The sequence below is a fragment of the Bubalus bubalis genome, chromosome 8 (assembly GCF_019923935.1).
Source record: "Bubalus bubalis isolate 160015118507 breed Murrah chromosome 8, NDDB_SH_1, whole genome shotgun sequence".
In the NCBI taxonomy this organism is placed as follows: Eukaryota; Metazoa; Chordata; class Mammalia; order Artiodactyla; family Bovidae; genus Bubalus; species Bubalus bubalis.
In genome coordinates, this window is record NC_059164.1 from 4,624,521 (window position 1) to 4,645,738 (window position 21,218).

At 44.3% G+C, this 21,218-nt stretch overlaps 1 protein-coding gene across 4 annotated transcripts in view; it reads left to right on the top strand.

Annotated features, from left to right (window-relative positions):
• The window catches only part of COBL (cordon-bleu WH2 repeat protein), a 294,854-nt gene that overhangs the window by 251,745 nt on the left and 21,891 nt on the right, over nucleotides 1-21,218 (top strand). For all 4 annotated transcript variants that reach the window (XM_044946393.2, XM_044946394.2, XM_044946395.2 and 1 more), the window contains exon 10: nucleotides 10,200-10,509. In XM_044946393.2, the coding sequence (XP_044802328.2) occupies nucleotides 10,200-10,509 (310 nt within the window). The remainder of the gene's footprint in view (nucleotides 1-10,199; nucleotides 10,510-21,218) is intronic.

A 21,218-nucleotide genomic window follows, 5' to 3' on the forward strand; every position in this document is an offset into this window, starting at 1 on the left:
GTTGGCCACCTCCCTAATACTGTTTATTTTAAACATTCAAAATAATAAAAGATATATTGTTCATTTCATATTACATAAACATATGTGTGTATATCACATATATACATATGAATATATGTGTGTGTGTGTATATATATATATATATATACACATACATGTATATATATGCTATTTTAAAAATCCTTATTTCCTAAAGTGCTTAAGAATAAACACCAGAGAACTTAGGGATACTTGTGATGAAAACTGAAGTACTGGGGAGAATCCATGCAAAAGTTCTAAAAAAGACTAACTTTGCTCCTGACCTTCCTGGGCATCAGGCAGAAAAGCCAGGCATGTGGACACTCGACCAAATAGTAAGGCATTCATTTAATCAAAAGGAGGGAATACATGCTAAGTCGCTTCAGTCGTGTCCGACTCTGTGCAACCCCATAGACGGGAGCCCACCAGGCTTCCCGGTCCCTGGGATTCTCCAGGCAAGAACACTGGAGTGGGTTGCCATTGCCTTCTCCAAAAGGAGGGAAAGAAAGATCTAAACTTTAGGACAAATTAAAAGGGATGCTTTTTTAAAAGACACTGAGTACTATGATAGTTTCTCCATCAGATGCAAAACGTTCTTCATTTGGTCATTTTCATGTCAACTTTCGGTCAGTGGCAATGGCTGAACAGTGCTTTACAGAAAACTAAGCCAAAGCAGGCCACATGCTTTCTTCTCTGGGGTTCTGATGACAAAGGAATAGAGCTTGGGAGAATCTAGCAGAGCAGCAGATGGTATTTTTCTTAGACCGCCTGTCAAGAAGGCAGGCAACTCACCTGTGCTTCATACCAGGCCTGACTCATAGTCGATTCAGTTTGGCAACTTGGCCAGTCCCTGAACTTCACCTTTTCTGAGCTGCTGATCAAATGTGTTTCCCATCTTGAGTGTCCTAGACAACCTGGGACAGGGTTTCTGTTTTGATGATGCACACTGAAGCATCAGCTTCGTTCCTGATAGCAGGAACCACCATCCTCATCCCAGAGGTGAGGCCCCAGAAATACGCATGCAAAAGAGGACTGAGTCTTTTTATCAAAAGTATTTTATAATATATTAAAATCTCTGAACAAATGCAACCCAGACTTGTTCCATAGAACATGGAAGAAAAAAATTTTTTAAACATTTAAATGTAGGTATTCTCAGCAAAAGTCATCTCAGATTTTCTTGGTGCAAGAACCTTGATTTGACTTTTGCTTAATACATGATTTTGTTTGATTTTGAATGGACTTATCCTGTTCATGGGCCTGGCAAAGTATGTGTCTATAATAACACATACCCTCAGGTATGCATGAAATCATTTGTTGGCTGGGGCTTTTTTTATAATTTGCAAAATACGAATAATTATTTTCATACTACAAAGGACACTAGATAAATCAGGAATTAGGTAAATATTACCCATGTGGACATTGCAGAATATCTAAACCCAACTATCCTTATGGTTTCAAATATCAAGGTTGAACTGTAATATATGATTGTTGTTAGCCAACAGTCTAGTATCCCAGGCTATTCTTAAAGCCATGTCATCACTGTGGAGGAGGAGTTCTTTTTAGCTATTTGCTAAAACAGGCACATGAAAACAAAATGAAACTTTAGTCTCAGTATGGCTGAATTGAGTCTGACAATCATCAGCCAAGGTCAGTGTTGTGGCTACTGCGAGGAACCAGCCACCCCATCCAGATGGAGTCCTCCCCAGAGAGTGGCTTCCTTCTTGCCCTGTGGGACTCTGCTCAGCCCAATCCACCAGAAAGCTGTCTGCTCTATCCTAAGGCACCCGTGATGGCCACATGTACAAAAGATTAGCACAGGAAACCAGTCAAGAATTACTAAAGAAAAATTTTTTCAATGTTTGGGAAAAGGACTACAAACTGATCAGAGGAACCAGCTTCAAAAAAAGTAGAATGACTTTAGGCCATAGAGTAGAACTTTAAAATATATATTTGTAGTTATTGCTTCAGAAAAATTTAATGGATTATTACATACATAAAACAAGAGCAGGCTGTATTGAAAAACACATGAAAAAAGAGCATCTAAAAGTTCTTGGAAATTAATACCCATCCTTAGAGACAAACAGGTTTCCCAAGTGGCCCTAGTGATGAAAGAATCTGCCTGCCAATGCAGGAGACAAAAGAGAGGCAGGTTCGATCCCTGGCTGGGAAGATCCGCTGAAGGAGGAAATGGCAACCCAGTCTGGTGTTCTTGCCTGGAGAATCCCATGGACAGAGGAGACTGGTGGGCTTCAGTCCAAAGGGTCCCAAAGAGTTGGACACAACTGAAGCAACTTAGCATGCAGGCATAGAGTCATAGGCTTTTAGACACACTTTTTTTTTTGGTGGCATCTTGGGTATTCGTGAATGAAGAGGAGAATCTTATAGCTTCTAGAGATAAGGCTGTATATAGTCAGCAAGAATCATGCTGGCATGTGTGTTCTCATTTGTGAGACAAGATGCCAGGAAACGGTGGTGCTGAGAATCTGGTCTTGAGGGTTTTGATATGAACTTACTTCAGTTTAGCCATATTGATAGTGAAGGATTAAGTGAAGACAGTCTTCAGATACCAGAGGCCTTAGAAAGTAAACTAGATCCTAAACTGGATTATTCCAAAATTAGAATTACCAAAGGTGTAATCTGAATAGTGAAAAGTAAATCCAGGAAAGGGAACATGCTCTGCAGATGTCACAGTTAATATACATAGTTTAAAATTAAAGTTCCTGTAATGCAAACACCATAAAATGAAACTGTGTGTGTGTGTGTGTGTCTATGTATTTTGTGCAAAATTCAGGGCAATTTAGACATTTATTAGACAAGACTATTTAATTCCAAGAAATGTGTTTTGAACTAGTTACAAAGAAGTGGGTTTTTGTGAAATTTCTTTTGCTCACCTAACTGGGAATTTTAGGAAATACATCCTTATTGTGGTCACAGCAGGGTCCCCAAGCCCAAACGCTGTCCTAGGCCTGTGCTCCTGTCTGTGGACAAGCCCTCCCCATGTGCCAGTCCAGATGACAGTAAGTCATCCAGGCCTCCTCCCCCTCCATGGGTTCCAGCCCAGTGAGGCCACTTGCCCAGTAGCTATGGCAGGAGGGCCCTGAGAAAGGCCTTGATTGGTCCAGCTTGAGACACATGCCCATCTTTGCACAATGCTTGATTGGCCAGGTTTGGGTTCATTTCACACCCCAACCCAGCAGCCAGGAGTAGTGAGGGGGCAGTTAGACCTTCCCAGCTGTTGCAAACAAGGTTAGCTCCAGGAAGGAGCAACTCATGTGGCACAGTCAGGGAAGGGGCAGTGCGGAAAGACAGAAGACGCCGCTGGCGCCTCTATAGGCTTTCATAGAAGAGCAATCTGAGAGCAGCCCTCTCTTACCACGGGAAAAACGGGGACCTTCTCTGTGTCTCTAACAGGCACATTAGGATTCTAGGATTAGGGTTATGGTTCAGGCTTTGGAAAAGTACAGATTGATTGAAGCCAAGAGTACATTATATGACTCTTCAAAGAATTCAGGTCAATTTTAGATCCACAAATGATTTCAAGATCTTTATTATCCTGCCTTCTTGAAAAACATATTTATTCATGTACCGCTCTATGTTGAACTGGCTGCATTGTTATCTTCATCAATATATTTGAGGATCCTAGGTCTGTGGGGCTTTTGGACAAAAACGTTAATATAAAATGTGTTTTTTATATAATAAGTTCTTATTGAAGTATAGTTTATTTATAATATGTTATTTTCCACTGTATAGCAAAGTGATTCAGTTATACATATATATAGATAGATAGATAGATATACACATTCTTTTTTATATTCTTTTCCAAATATAAAATACTAAATGGTGCCCATCCAGGGAAAGAGACTGTCAATTCACAGAGGAATAAATATGTAAACTTCACCTTGAGGAAACTGTAGTGAAAGAATCGATAACAGGAGAAGAAGGTAGCCAGAACTGGGGCCAGCTGTCCGCTGCTCCCCCGGCTGACATCTGCATGCACGTGCTGACGCAGCCACGTAAGCCACGTAAGACACAGCGCACAGCCCAGCCACCCAGTACACACCGCCTCCCACTCCGCCTGTGTGTCTGACTCCGCTCATCCTCTAGTCTCACTGTCCTCCTCTGCCTGCCCCTCCTCTGCTTGTTTCAAGACTCAGGTGCTGGCCCCTTTCCATCTCCTCCAGGTAGAAGAATGCCCCCTGTCTGTCTTCCCATGGCAGATTCCACGTGTTCCCCTCCCTCCCATAAACTGACTCACCTCTTCTGTGTGTGTTGGAGGATTTGACCTGGGAATGTGTTCTCCTGGGAGACCATAAGGCTTTCCAAGGGAATCTGTACCCAGATGCTGTGTGTCCACAGGCATTCTTTTCTAGAACTGAGGTACCTGAGAGCTCACAGCAGGCAGCACCTGGGCGGGGGTCCTCCCAGCTCCCCTCTGCTGAATGCCCTTCTCCCCCACCACAAAAAAACATGCCAAGCTGCCATCCACCAGGAAGCTCACTTACATGTGGTTCCCTGAGGAGGGCGGACCTTACCCTGTTGCCTGACAAAAGCACACACAGCCTTCCTGCTGGAGGCCCGAGCAGGTGGATAGTCCTGTTGAACATCAGGTGGTTTCCAAGTTTTCTTTCCAACAAAATGGATAAAGGGTCTGAGCAAACTGTCGATTAACACGTCATTGAACATAAATTTTGTGGCCGATCAAGTGATGTGTAATAGAATCAAAGTTTTAAAAACTGAGCAGAGGGATGTCCTATAGCAAAACTTAATTTGCTTCAACCTACTCGTGTGAGTAATTTTTTCAGTTTCTTAGGTCATTATTGACCCGGGGCATTTTTGCAGAAACTGATACCTGTGGTCAGCGATTTGTTACATAAGTGATATTGACACATCTCTAGTTGATAACATTTGGATAACAAAATATCTAATAATACATCTCTGATTTATAATGTGTTAATAGTGATAAGCGACTTCACTTTCACTTTTCACATTCATGCATTGGAGAAGGAAATGGCCACCCACTCCAGCGTTCTTGACTGGAGAATCCCAGGGACGGGGGAGCCTGGTGGGCTGCCGTCTATGGGGTCGCACAGAGTCGGACACGACTGAAGCAACTTAGCATAGCATAGTGATAAGAATGAAAAATGTGAATTGCATTAATAGCAAACCCTGCCTTGCTCTAGTACTAAGTAACCAGTCACTTTTAAGGAATTAGTTGAAAAAAGCCTAATCTGAGTCATTATAGATGCATTTCTAATGTCCCTTTGCCTTTTTGTTTAAGAAATGTCAACATTTCTAAAATACTCATGTAATTTTTATTGGCTCATTCCTGTTCATGATTACAATGCTCACTTCCTGGTATAGGAAAAAAATCACTACCTTCTGTTGAGAGAGGAAATAAAAATTGCATTTTAATTTATATGTATTTTTTATTTAATCAGTAGGAAAGCTCTCAAGCACAAAGTACGTTCATTGAGGATGAGGTGAGATTCTTGTGGTGTGGGAGAGGGGAGTAAATTCCAGAAAGAAGAGCTGTGCTCTAGAAGGCTACCTCTTAAAGGGAGAACTGCTCATCCAATTTACATGCCGGGTTCTGGACATCAAGACACTGTCATGTTCAGATGCCTTTTATTATGTTTTGTAAAACAATTAAGCATATTTAAATAATAATTACAATGAAGTTACATCTGTTGTAACTAGTTTAACTCATGATGGATATTTTCAAATGTCAGTTAAAGAGTAGGTGGGAATGCTGCTGCTGCTGCTAAGTCACTTCAGTCGTGTCCAACTCTGTGCAACCCCATAGACGGCAGCCCACCAGGCTTCCCCATCCCTGGGATTCTCCAGGCAAGAACACTGGAGTGGGTTGCCATTTCCTTCTCCAATGCATGAAAGTGAAAAGTGAAAGTGAAGTCGCTCAGTCGTGTCTGACTCAGCGACCCCATGGACCGCAGCCTACCAGGCTCCTCTGTCCATGGGATTTTCCAGGCAAGAGTACTGGAGTGGGGTGCCATTGCCTTCTCCGGTAGGTGGGAATACACGGTTCAAAATTAGTTTGGGGTGTATATGACAAAAATTACTGACACACACCAGGTCAGTTTGACCCCAGTAGTTCTGCAGCACCCACCTGTAACTACTTTATTTTCCCCTTTATTCCCAATGCATAGACCAAAGGGAACTAAATCAAGATGGGTTGAGACAGGAGATGGGAGCATGGCTTGTCAGCTTGTGAAAGGGAGCCATGGGTGTCATGATGAGATGAGGAAGAGATTAGTCTTTTGTTGAGACATTTTCTTTAGGCAGATAAACCTGGTGAAACAGACTCTTGACCAATTTCCTTTCATAATGACCAAGAAATAAGCAACATCATAAGATACAATATCTTTGATTTAATAAAGTAATAAAAATGAATCCATAACAAAAATACCTGAAAGATATTCACATTTGGTGTTTGAAATTTTCCTGGGTGACTTTATGAAAGAAAAACTCAGTGGGACTCATGCCAAACTGAAATGATTGTGTTCAACTTAAGGAATTAGTAGCCTTAAGTTGAGCTTCCCAGGTGGCGCAGTGGTAATGTGCCAATGTGGGAGACACAGGAAACTCAGGTTTGATCCCTGAGTCAGAAGATCCCCTGGAAGGAAATGGCAACCCATTCCAGCATTCTTGCCTGGGAAATCCCATGGACAGAGCAGCCTGATGGGCTATAGTCCATGGGGTCACAAAGAGTTTGGATACAACTGAGTATGCATGCATGCAATCTTAGGTTAGCACTTTCTGCTTTACACCCAAGCTTGAGAATTTTCCAAAGCTTGCATTTAGCTGTAATGGCATTTGAGCTATGGGATTATATAATTCAGGTGGAGGACAATGGAAGCATTAAATTTCCTGACTTGGGCTCTGTGGCTATTTATTTGGAAGGTGATTTAATTATGAATTTGTATTTGGTATCTGCTAAAAATAGATTGTGCTTTTCCACATTTGCAAAAATTCTGCAGTAATCACTTTTTAGTTCAAAAAAAAGGTTTATTTCTTTAGTTCAAAAAAAAGCTCCCCCCAAAATGGTTCACAGGAGTCTTGAGCCTTTGCAAGAGCTGTTTCTCTTTCTGGCTGGAAGACCCACCCTGTGCTCTGAGCATCTTCCCATCCTCGCTCTACCCCCACTCACTGGTGCTTACCGCACCTGCAGGCTGCAGGTGCTCTCACCCCTGTTCCTTCCCCCTTGGGCGTTTAGGCAGCTGCCCTTCTGACCCTGTGTGACCATCCCCACCACACACCGCAGGCTCCCTGAGAGCAGGTCCCCTCGCCTGCCGCCCAGCATGGGCTCCGCATCCTGGAGCAGGCATATGGGTGGGCCCTCACCAACACCTGTCCGTCAGGTTCGAGGACAGAGAACCCTGGGCCCTGGGGAAGGTCATCCTCCAGAATTAGAGGACTCGCTTGGGAAGAGGGGCGCACAGGCACTCATACCCTTCACAGTGAGTTTCAGTGGTTTAACACATCCAACTGGGTAGAGACTGCTCACCTCTTGCTGACTAAGCATTTGCCATTGGCTGGATTGAGTCTGGGGATTCACAAGTATTTTTACCTCAAAACTTCTGAGGGATATAAAACAAGCCCAGACAAGCATCCTCAATCTTATAACCAGATCAAAAGGGGCAGACGAAGTCCTCCCTTACCACAAATGCCTTTTGAGTTTCCAGGACATGTGAGTGCGTGGAAGCCTGCTCACAGCAGGTGGTTCTAGTGTTACCCCATGGTGGGGGGTGCTGCCCCAGTGTTTCCTCAAGTAGCAGGTCTCTTGAGGTCACTTTACACTTGAGTGATGCCTACTGGAGCAGTGGAGGGCAGGGCTGGACTGAGCACTTATCCAGTACCTGCTCTGTGCTGAGACCTCCCTGTGACCAGCCCACCCCCTCCACCTGTGCAAACAGTCCCGGTGTTGGTCTCAACACGTGGCACTGCCAGTCTTGGTGTACTTGTCTGTCCCCCATAAACTGCGAGTCACCATAGAGCTGAGACCTGTGGACCTGTGTCCCCAAGTCCAATCAGGGGGCCCTTCCCAACCTGGCATGCACTCTGCTGTGGAGACATGCCAGGGGCCCCAGGCAGTGGGCTGGCTTCACACCTGGTCCTCATCTCAGTCCAAGCCTGTGGGAGGATCACCACATCCTCTCCCAGGAGAAACTGAGGCAGAGGGCCCAGGGATGTGCCCCTAGGCAACCAGTCAACCGCCCTCCTTGGGTTTGAATCCAGGTCTCTGTGGCCAGAAACCTGTATGCTCCATCACTGTGCTCTTTTTACATTGCAGAGAAAAAGTGTTAGTTTGATTGACCTACGCGTTCAGTGATGGTGACCAAGAGAAAGCAGGAAACCGGAGTCTGCTCAGCCATGGGGGCCGCCATTGACAGCCAGGCAAGGGAGCAGCTTTGAGTGGGGTTGGCAGGAGTGACGTGTCAGGTAGAGTCGCCAGCTGTGTGGACAAAGCAGCTGGTGCACAGCATCTGAGTGTGACTGCGTCTCAGCAGACCCCTGGCAGAAAAAGCTTTGGTGGTATTAATCTGCAGGCAGTGTTTCTTCTCTGTATTTGCCCTCTAATTAAGAGCCTTGCAACAAAAGACAGGAAGAAAGCTAAGAGAAAGAGGTTCTTGTTCAGAAGCGTTCACTGCGTTCAGATACACTGCCTTGCGCATTCACGTCTCTAAACAATCCCTCCCTTATGTTTCTGATCTTTTTTTGTGAGCTCTTTTGTTAACTGGCAGTTTTTATTCTCATTCTTTTGTTTATTTGCGGGATCTCAAAGAAAGCAACACCTCAAGGAATTTTCTCCTTGGTGTTCTTTTGGTTTTCTTCATTCTCTGTCTCGTCTGCTGTCTGGTTAACATATTCACTGTCTTGAGTGTGATTATTGTGTCACTTGTCTGTCATTGTCTGAGTCTGTGGAGTTTACACTCAGCATGTGTGTGGTCTTGATCCATTTTAGGTGTCCAACAACTTACTTACTGAAGGAAGGATTTTCAAAAATAAAACACACTGAAACCGCAGCACAACACAATCGCTATTTCCTGGATGACCACAAGCAGCATGTAGATCATATGTCTTGAGGTTTAAAAGCTAATTCTATGTTCAGTGAAAGCACACACCTCTGGTCTGCAGTTGGGCCAGAGTTCTAGACACCTGTCCTCCCACCTCAGTATTAGGGGGCTTCCTCTCCAAGTGTGGAGCTTTCAGTGAACAGTCTTAGACCACCTCAACACTCAGTATCAGAAAAATGGATCCCTCGCTTTTGTTACATCGACTGTCCCTCATGATGTCTGGACATACGTGCCTCCAGCGTCTCAATTCGAGTTGGGCGGAATGAATTCAGGCCTCCACAGTGAGTTGCAGCTCTGCGCATCGATTCCTTCTGCTCCCGTACGTTCTGCATATTCAGTGCTCAGGAGCCAGTAAGCTCAACCAAGGATGCTTTTGTCCTTGTTCTTTTAAATTTTACTTGAGGGTTCTCTTCTAAGAACATCTCTTATTTAAATCATATCTTACTGTCTCATATATGAAAATAAAGGTAGAGCCAGACACTGATGAAAAGTGTCATTAATCCAGTAAGACAAATTGCACATGTTCCTGAGGAATATTTGTTAGAAGTTCCTGAACAAGATTAGTTATTTTGAACTTTGTTTCCATTTTGAAAACCTTAATTTAAAAGAAAAAATATTCATGTTCAAACAACTTCTGTTAAGCCAAGGATCAGACTAGAAACAATTGCATTCATCATGTCATTAGTCTGAATTTTTTTTTAATGTTTACCCATAGTCAGGCTTCCCTGGTAGCTCAGATGGTAAAGGATCTGCCTGCAATGCAGGAGACCTGGGTTCAGTCCCTGGATTGGGAAGACCTCTAGAGAAGGAAATGGCAACCCACTCCAGTATTCTTGCCTGGAGAAATGCATGGACAGAGAAGCCTGAAGGGCTACAGTCCATAGGGTCCAAAAGTATCAGACACGACTGAGCGACTAACACACACACACTTACCTGTAGTCATGTACAGGATGAAAATCTCAAAGGCTAATTAAAAATATGCTGATTTTTGAGGGAAAATGTTGCTCCCATCACAGACGCAGTTTCAGGTGAGTCAGGCCGGGGAGCTCACTGGCGCGGTGGCTGACCTCCCTTGTGTGTCTCGTCCAGTGAACCTGTCCATGGAGCCCGGTGGTCCCTGCAGTGTGGATGGGGCCCCCCCAGTGCCATCGGAGGCTGAGGAGACGGTGTCTGTTGGCAGCTGCTTCGCCTCGGAGGACACCACAGAGGACTCAGGTGTGATGAGCTCCCCCTCGGACATCGTGTCCCTGGATTCCCAGCACGACAGCACGAGATCCAAAGACAAGTGGGGCACAGACCAGGAGGACTGCAGCGACCAGGACCTGGCTGGGACGCCAGAGCCGGGCCCCCCGAAGAGCCCCTTGTGGGAGAGGAGCAGCTCTGAGAACCGGCATCTGAGGTGAGGCGCGGGCCAGCTGGGAAGGGGGGTCCCCTCCAGCCTCAAAGGATGGAGGCCTTTGTCCCGGTGAGCCAACCAGGGCTCCATAGTGAGGAGCCTGACTGGGGATGTGTTGCACATGGTTCTGTCTTCATGCTATGTCTAGCTATTCAGGTATTTATAAATAATGCATAGTGTCAGCTTGTTCACATTTACCTTTCATATAAACAGCACCATAACCTGTTTCCACAATATCATGTGTTTACGATTTATCCCTGGTGACATGTGTGTCATTAGTTCACTCACTCATCCAGTTCTTTATGACACTTCAGCCGTCCTGGTTTTTCACCCCTGGAGTCAATGAGCAAGTTATATGTATATCTCCATTTATGGATAGAGTTTTTTAGAAGAGGACTGATTAGGCCTTCAGAGAAAATTCAGCTTTTTGGAATATTGGCAAATTGCTGTCCGAAATGATGACCTGCTGACCACGCCCTCCGGCCGTCTGTAGAGCCCTGCCCGTCAACCTTCACACCAGCACGCGGACGAGCGGGCGTCTGGGGCACTGCGCTCCTGCCGGGGCCAAGTGGCGTCTCATGCTTTAAGACACACGGCTGATTAGTAAGGATGAGCGTCCTGTCATATGTATGTTAGAAACTCAGTTTCCTCTTCTATGAATTGTCCTCTCACAACCTTTTTTTTTTTTTTTACAAAACTTGGGGATGTTACTTTTTTCTTAATCATTAATGTCTCCTTAGTTATATACACACAAAGAGTCTCTAATACTGTGGCTTGAATTTAGCTTTGTTTTATTTTATTGTATAAAAATGCTTTTTGATTTTAATATTGTTGAATTTGTCCTCCTTCTCTGGAATGTTTATGATATTTGAATATTTGAGAGATCCTTCTCATACCGCAGAGGACTAAAGATTGTCAGAATTTCTTGTAAAAGCTTCAGTGTTGCTTTCTCACCTTTGGGCTTCTTGTTCACCTGGAGTTTATTTTCAGGTGTGACATGAAGAAGGAATCTATTCCCCCACTGATTCCTAGTTCTATGTCAGTCCTTATCAAGTTTCCATATACACATCAGTCTGTTCCTTGTACTCTTTCCATAGACTGGTTAATATGTCTCTGCATCAGTGCCCTGTTACAATTCCTTGCTTCATTCTTAATTAGAAAGGCAGGTTAATCCTCAGCATCTCATCCTTCTTTTTTTGTTATTGAAGTATACCATGTTAGCTTCAGATGTAGAGTGATTCATTTATGTATATACACACATATATTTTATATATGTATACATGCATATATAGTATATGTATATACACACATATATTTTATATATGTACACATGCATACATAGTATATATATATATACACACACACATATATTTTATATATGTATACACGCATATATACTATATGGATGTTAGTTCAGCTCAGTTTGGTCACTCAGTCGTGTCCAACTCTGCGACCCCATGAAGTGCAGCATGCCAGGCCTCCCTGTCCATCACCAACTTCCAGAGTCCACCCAAACGCATGTCTATCCACTCGGTGATGCCATCCAACCATCTCATCCTCTGTCATCCCCTTCTCCTACCCTCAGTCTTCCCAACATCAAGGTCTTTTCAAATGAGTCAGCTCTTCACATCAGGTGGCCAAAGTATTGGAGTTTCAGCTTCAACATCAGTCCTTCCAATGAACACTCAGGACCGGTCTCCTTTAGGATGGACTGGTTGGATCTCCTTGCAGTCCAAGGGACTCTCAAGAATCTTCTCCAACACCACAGTTCAAAAGCATCAATTCTCCAGCACTCAGCTTTCTTTATAGTCCAACTCTCACATTCGTACATGACTACTGGAGAAACCATAGCCTTGTTTAGATGGACCTTTGTTGACAAAGTAATGTCTCTGCTTTTTAATATGCTGTCTAGGTTAGTCATAACTTTCCTTCCAAGGAGTAAGCGTCTTTTAATTTCATGGCTGCAATGAAATTGCAGTGATTTTGCAATGAAATCTGCAGTGATTTTGGAGCCAAAAAAATGCATGTGAAAGTGAAAGTGTTAGTTACTTAGTTGTGTCTGACTCTTTGTGACCCCATGGACTATAGCCCACCAGGCTCCTCTGTCCATGGAATTATCTATGCAGGAATACTGGAGTGAGTTGCCAATCCCTTTTCCAGGGGATCTTCCCAACCCAGGGATCAAACCCAGGTCTCCTGCATTCCAGGCAGATTCTTTACTGTGTAAGTCACCAGGGAAGCCCATATATGCATACACACACACACACACACACACACACACACATATATTCTTTTTCAGATTCTTTTCCCTTATAGGTTATTACAAAATATTGAGTAGAATTCACTGTACTATATATACAGTAGGTCCTCTCCATTTATCTATTTTATACATTGTAGTGTGTATATGTTAATCCCAACATCCTAATTTATCTCCCCACCCCTCTTTCCCATTTCATAATCATAAGTTTGTTTTCTACGTCTGTAAGTCTCTTGCTGTTTTGGAAACAAGTTCATTTGTATCTTTTTTTCTTCTTTTAGATTCCACATATAAGCGATAGCATATGATGCCCGTCTTTCTCTATCTGGCTTACTTCACTTAATATGATAATCGCTTTTTTTACCTTTAAGATAATTTTAAGAACCAATCACACAAGGTTTTGAAACATTAATAGAAGTAAAATAGGATTTTTTTTAAAGTGTAAGTTGATCACCAAAATGAGTGAGTGCCCTTATATTTTTCATGTTTTGTTTCAGCTTTGTCCAAATGAACACTCAAGTCTCTGTGTGGTTAATCTAACTATAGTGTCAATACTCTTTTATTTTGGTTTACTTTTAGCTATCAGTTTATCACAAGCATTTCCCTGGGTGGTTGTATACACACTCTAATAATAAAGCTCTCTAATCTTAAGGACAATTCCAAGATCATATTTTATTAGACAGGAAATGAGAAGGTGGCAATTGGTCCCTTTTGCCTCTGGCCCATATTGGATACCTTGAGCTGAGATTGACCTGTTTGCAGAGGAAAATTATTTCATTTCCTTCATCATCCACTTAAATGTAAAGGAGAATAGCTTTCTAGTCATCTTCAGAAGTGTCTGGTTGTTTTGCATGGGGCTGGTACACCTTGAGCTCTACATCTGATACTAATCAGATATGTTACTTCAATACCCAGGGATGCTCATGCAAGAATCCTGGTGGATTTCCTGGCATTAACCCAGAGGTAAAATCTTGCTGACTTCCCTTCAAATATGATCGTGTTGTCTGCTACCACAGCCAGAATAATCACAGGGTCTTTGGAACCTGATGTTTTATTCAAACAGGGAGCCAGTCATGTTTATCTGTTCTCTTCTCTGGGGTGCTGCGGAATTTGAGAGTAATGTGAAGGGGAAGGAGGGGGTTCTGGACCCTCACATGCCCACATGGAATCCCACCACCATGGACTAGTTGCCTGGCCTTTGTGGGTCCACTTAACTTTGCTGAGCCTCGAATTTTGCTTATACCTGTGCAGATACCGCCTTCTATCTGTCACAGGTGTGGCAGCTGCTGGGCGCCTGTGAGTATGTTCAGTGCCTGTTGAATGACCATAGAGGGGACCCATTGACTAAATCATCACTGTTAATTTAGGAACCGGAGCACCATGAATTTTCATGGCACACCGACCTGCCGTTTTTAGGCTTCAGAGTCAAATGAAGATGACAACGATCTCTGAGGCCCGCTGCCCTGTCTGTCCTGTTCCTTTGTTTGCTCAGAGCTGGGATCAGCTCTCCACCCATTATTTTTCATAGGCTGTCTGTAGTTTTTCTTTTTAAAACCAAGAGTTATCTCCATTGACAAACTAGATGTACTCAGAGACTTCAGCAGGGTGTATCCCATTTCTCTGTCCAAATGCATAACTTTATTTATTGATGTCAAGATTACCTAAAATCTGTGGCAACTATGTTAAGCAGGAGTTACAGACTCAGAGGTCACAGGGTGCAGGGAAAAGCACAAGTTTTCTCTAAAGAGTGTAAGCCCGTGGCTTCCTTCAGTTGTTACCTTGAGACATTATAAAGCCGCTGTGGCTGGCTTTTGAAGAGAAGCCAGAAATCTAGATTTTTTTTCTGTGAGGTCTCCCAAATTTTAAATCTTGGAAACCATTTCAAACATTCAGGGCAAAAAAAAAAAAAAAAAAACAACCCACACATCTGTGTGCTGAGCAGGCAGGTCCCAGATGTGGGCTTCACCGAGTGCTCGACACCTCGGCACATCCTGCTCTGCTCACTCATCTAGCAACTGCGGAGTCACTGTGATGATCTGGGTATCTCCTGGGATCTATCTCTTGAAAAATAATTCTTCAGAATAAATTTTAGAACTTCCATATTCTCCCCTTGGAAGACAAGAGTATAGAGTCTCTTACAAATTCTGCAGCAAAGCAACCTGTCTGAATCCTACCTCTGCTCAGCCTCTGCTGTCTTATAGAATGAGTTCTGCTGAGCACCATTTGGGAGATGCTGTCCTATGTCATCCTTTAGACTGTCGTGCAGCATTTACACATATGCACCCCAGATAGAGAGGCTAGAGAAGGCATGCACTGCTCCTGATAAGTGGTGCCTCCAGGCATGTGCTGTTTGGTCCTATCCACAGACTAGGGCATTGGAAGCCTGGCCAGCAAAAAGGCACCGAAGGCTGAAGGCTGAGGGGAGGTTGGCCAGACTGTCACAGGGGCTGACCATGTCAGGATAGCGTGTGTGATTCACAATGGAGCAGATGATTTCAGGTGTCCAGACTAGCCAGGGGTCAAGTTCAATGAGAAGAGAACCTATGCTCAGGGGTTGACAGCCCAGAATCAAGCTGAAATAGTTGGAGAGCAGAGCCTGCTGCTGTTCACAGAGGTGTGGTCTTGACCTTGCCCACCTAGAAAGGGCCCTGTGTTGGAGCTCTGCCCAGGAGCACACATCTTCAATGATTGAGAGATGCAGTAATAACAAAGAGCATGATTTCTCACACTTGCACCACCAGGAGAAGATGGACAGGGCAACAGGGACAGATGTGTATTTGCTCAACCTGCCAGCCCCTCCCTTCCTGTGCTGGATGCCCCTGGACCACCTTTAGAGAGGGTGGCCCCTTGAAGGAGATGGCACTCTGATCTCAGTGCCTCCTGCCGCTCCCTGAATCCACCTCCTGGCTCCACCCTGCATGATTCTAACACCTGGTTACTACAGCTCATCCTAAGGTGCCATTTGTGTTTATGTTCTTCCTGCAATGATCTAGAGCCTGGCTGTGATAGTGAGGCCTCTCGATCCTTGGAGTGCCAGGCCTCAGAGGCTCAGGAAACAGAAGTTACCCTTTGCTATGACAGGCACAGCTGGGCCTCTCCAGGTGGGATGTGGGTTCTGATGGGTGGTGAAGCCACCCCCAACAGACTCAAGCGCCCCAGCTTATAGAATCTCTGGCATGGGACCTGTCCCCAAGGGGAAATAAGGAGTGTTTGTGGCTTTCAACTTTGCCAGGGTGCCCTTTAATATTGTCATCCCCCTGATACACAGGGATTCATTAAGTATTGGAAGGAATGGTGGAATATCCTTTGTGACCTGCAAAGACCCCAGTTTGTAAGGTCTATAAAGTTCTAGCTGCTGGGCTGTTTCTCCGTCCTCTGCTGTCTGCTTTCTGCAGATAGCCCAGTCACCCAGACTCTTTTGGCTAGGGGTCCCACTTTGACAAATTGGAGGCAAAGACTGTTTGCTGCAGAGCTGCTGCTGCTTGTCCAAGGAGAGCCTATGGTGTTGGCCTCAACTGAAAGCATTTTTCTTAAGCTATTCAGTCCAGTGACAAAGTGCATGGCTCCTGCTCATGCACTTGAATTTGAAGTCTCTGCTCCTTGAAGTCATGGCTACCCCTTCCTCAAGGGTAGCACTGGCTGGCCTCCAATTAATGCTGTGGCAGCAAAGATTTTGAATTGGAAAGTCTCGAGAATAAATACCCGTCTTCTAAAGAGAGCAAACACGAAAGTTTGGGAATGACTGGAGTATGCTTTGTGTGCTGTGATCTGAAAATGATATGTTTTGCATCAAGTCCAATTATAAATTTCATTGCAAAATAAATCTATGCTCTCAGTTCAAATTTGACTCAGCAAGTGGGACATCCAATTCCCAGAGTCTCCCTCTAAATGTATAACAGATCGTAAATAACCTCCCTCAGGAAGAATTCAGGCCACGTGGTGATGGCCCATCATCCTGAGGGCACCTAGGAGTGACCTCTTCACAGTCCCGCCCTGAGTAGGAGGTGTGATGCCCACATATGCTCTCCTTCCCAACGCATCTTTCCTTCATGTATGACGCAGGCCAACTCTCCTCATACTTACAGAGCAACTCAACATGAAGACTAGAAAGTCCATGGTCAGACTACCTGGCATCATATCTGCTCATTGCTGGTGGTGGGCCCTGAGTCAGTGACTTGACCTCTCGCTTCTTAGAAGAATAGCCATGACTAACCTAGACAGTGTATTAAAAACCAGAGACATCACTTTGCCAACAAAGGTTCGTCTAGTCAAAGCTTTGATTTTTCCAGTAGTCATGTATGAATGTGAGAGTTGGACCATAAAGAAGGCTGAGCGCCAAAGAATTGGTACTTTTGAACTATGGTGCTGGAGAAGACTCTTGAGAGTCCCTTCAACAGCAAGGAGATCAAACCAGTCCATCCTGAAGGAAATCAACCCTGAATATTCATTGGAAGGACTGATGCTGAAGCTAAAGCTCCAATACTTTGGCCACCTGATGCAAAGACCCAACTCATTGGTAAAGATTGAGGGAAAGAAGAGAAGGGGCAACAGAGGATGAGATGGTTGGATGGCATCACTGGCTCAATGGAAATGGGTTTGAGCAAACTCAAGGAGATGGTGATGGACAGGGAAGCCCAGCGTGCTGCGGTTCATGGGGTTGCAAAGAGTTGGACGTGACGCAGCGACTGAACAACAACACAGTCGATCTACTGAGTTATGTCAGTTTCAGGCGACGATTCAGCTATACATTTATATCTGTTCTTTCTCATATGCTTTCCCCTTATTTTTTCCCTATTTTGTCCCTCGTAGGTTATTACAAAACATTAAGTGTAGTTCCCTGTGCTATACAGTAGGCTCTTGTTGGTTATCTATTTTATGTATAGTGGTGTGTATATGTCAATCCCAAGCTCCTAATTTATCCCTCCTCCTCATTCCCCACTTGGTAACTACATGTTTGTTTTCTGTGTCTGTGGGTCTTTTTCTGTTTTGTATGTGAGTTCATTTATATCACCCTTTTTTTTTTTAGATTCCACACAGAAGTGATATCATGTGATAATTATCTTTGTCTAGTTTATGTTACTTAATATGATAATCTCTAGGTCCATCCATGTTGCTGCAAAAGGCATTATTTCATTCTTTCTTAGGTGTCTATCTCTATCCATCTATCTATCTATATGCCAAATCTTCATTATCCATTCCTCTGTTGATGGACATCTAGGTTGCCTCCATACTGTGGCTATTGTAAATAGTGCTGCAATGAACACTGGAGTACATGTGTCTTCTTGAATTATGATTTTCTCTGGGTATATGCCCAGAAGGGGGATTACTGGGTCATATATTAACTCTGTTTTTCTATTTTAAAGAACCTCCGTGTTGTTCTCCATAGTGGCTGCAACCAATTTACATCCCCACCAACAGTGGAGGAGGGTTCCCTTTTCTCCACGTGCTCTCCAGCATTTATTGTTTGTAGCCTTTTTGATGGTGGCCCTTCTGGCCTGTGTGAGGCAATGCCTAGTTGTAGTTCAGGGACGTGACCTCTCACTTCAGTTTTCTTGTCAGCACAGTGGAGATCTGTGGTACCACCCCCTTAGAATGGTGCCTGACATATTGCTAGCCTTCAGAAATTGATGCCTGGTTTTATCGTTATTGTCGTTGATGTTGTTTATTTAAAACTGCCTGAGGAAGGACAGAAACTTGATTTGTTGAAGAATCCTTATAACTGTGTCTACCTCTGACTATCTGCCTGGGTTAACTATTTATAACATCTTTGTCTGAAAAGAAGCCATGCACACACATGCATACATTTGCGTGTAGCTAGATGGGGAGATGGAGGGGGCAATGGCAACCCGCTCCAGCGTTCTTGCCTGCAGAATCCCATGGACAGAGGAGCCTGGGGGGCTACAGTCTATGGGGTCACAAAGTGTCAGACACAACTGAACGACTAAACAACAAGATGTTGAGAGAGACAGAGGGCTGTCACCTCCCACCTGCTTATAGGGATACTAGTGGAACTAGCGTTCTTTCTAAACTCTCATATCCTAAAGGCAGTCTTGCTGGAATCAGGCAGTTCATCTCTTGGTGTATCAATATTGTGAAACTCTCACTCCTGGGGTCTGTTTGGAAACATTTGTTCCACAGGAATGCTATAAGGAGTAAATGAGAGAGATTGGGTAAGTGGGTATCAGGCTCTGTTTTTCAACAGTAGACCACACTGAAATCATGTTCAGAGCCTCAAAAGACAGAAACTATAGCTTCTCTGGGGGAAGGGTGTGGCCTTTAAATGTCCACTGACCGCCCACCCTCCACCTAGCAGTCCCTAAGCTCCTTCTCAGCCCCCACCTCTTTGTGAGTGGTGGGCATGAGGGCTGCGGAAGAGAGAAACTGTGCCAGTGTCTGAAGGGCTGATGGTTTCAAGACATTTATGGAACTGGGCCTGTGCAAGTCGTGGGTGGAGGGACTAGAAACTGGCTCTGGTCCTGGCTTTGCAGCCCTAGAACTTTGTAACTAGAGGAGCACTCTGACCTAGCAGCGTTTAGAGATATTTTATACTTTCTAGAACTCTGCAACTTCCTAACTCTAGGAAGGAACTCTGTGACTCTAGCCACATTTAGAAACATTCTATATATTCTAGATCCTAAAAACTTGTAACTATAGCAACTTTGTAACTATAAGAGCATTTAGAAACATTTTATACATTCTAGACCCTGAAACTTCCTTAACTGTGAGAACTCTATGACCACAGAAACATTTAGATATATTGTATACCTTCTAGAACACTGCAGGTTTGTAACTAACGGATCTTTGCGCCAGCAAGAGCATTTAGAAGCATTTAATACCTTTCAGAATGCTAAAACTTTGTAACTATACTAACAAAGGAACATTTAAAAACATTTAAGATGGGGGCAGGGAAGGGACTATGCTGTGGATACAGTGGCTACCATACTAATTAAAAAATTAATGTTAAAGTATTTAATGAAAAGTAATCCTGCTTATTATTTTTCACCTTTTTAATGTGATTACAAGAAGATTTCAAATTACACATGTAGCTCATATTACATTTCTACTGGACACTGTTGTTCTAGAACTCTGAAGCTTTGTAAACAGAAGGCCATTTGTACATGGAATGCGGAAGTTAAGCATATATGACTGTCATCAACTGTATATTTTCCCAGGCTTCTTGCCTTTAGTTTATCAAGTAATTGTTTTGAATTCCCATGGGTTGTTTTGGTTGTCATCAGCAATTGAAATGCTAGCTGAAAAGGACATCTTTTTCCTCTCAGACTTTTTTTTTTTTTTTTTTTCTGTGACTGGATAAATTATTTACAGAAACTTTCCTAGCCACATCAAAAAGAAAATGATTTAATGTGCTGGAGTGGGGAAGGTCTGCACACACTCCTTTTTCTCTCTAATATAAAAAGGGAAAGAATGAAAGGCGCCTGTTTGCCTGGGCACTGATATCACGTGTGTTGTTGGCTCTCCTGCGGGAGAGGGTGCCGAGCCCATCACTGGCCCCCGGCCCACCAAGGGCAGCGGCCTTCTGCCCCCAGCCCCACGCCCCCCCCCCCCACCTCCCGAGGCTGCTCGGCTTCCTGGGAGTGCTTCTGCTGGAAGCCGGCAGCACCGCCCTCCATCCCCGTGGCGGTGTTCTCTGTGGAGTCACCTTCCGTGGGAGGAAAGGCTGCTGGCGATGTTTATTCAACACGCGCAGCTGGTATCAGAACGTCTGCACCGCTTGTTTGCCCTCGCTTTCTTGGTCTCAAGCCAAAACAAAATGTCAATAAGAAACCTATATTAGAAACCGGGGTGTGTGCTGGGCATGAGGAATGATGCCCGGGAGAGAAACACCTGTGCAGCAGACTTTCAGCTAAAAAAGAGGCCGTGGTGTTTCTGGCCAACTGTGCCTCTTTGGGACACATCCTAGGGCTCTCCTGCTAAGCCCGCAGAAGCTGCCCTTGGTGCTCCCAGGGCCCCGGTGCTCCTAGCTTGTTCTTACAGGAAGAGAGGAAGGTTTATAGTCAATTAGTAGATGTGGATTGGAGAAGGCAATAGCACCCCACTCCAGTACTCTTGCCTGGAAAATCCCATGGGCAGAGGAGTCTGGTAGGCTGCAGTCCATGGGGTCGCTAAGAGTCGGACACGACTGAGCGACTTCACTTTCACTTTTCACTTTCATGCACTGGAGAAGGAAATGGCAACCCACTCCAGTGTTCTTGCCTGGAGAATCCCAGGGATGGGGAAGCCTAGTGGGCTGCCGTCCATGGGGTCACACAGAGTCGGACAAGACTGAAGTGACTTAGCAGCAGCAACAGTAGACGTGGATGGGGTGGGGGAGGAACGAAAAGCTCATTCTGCTAAATCTCTCCTCCCTGAAGCTGTTATGTTTGAAAGCAAAATAGATACATTACCACTGGTATCTTTGGGCCAGAAAATCCATTCATACAGAAGCCCAGAATCC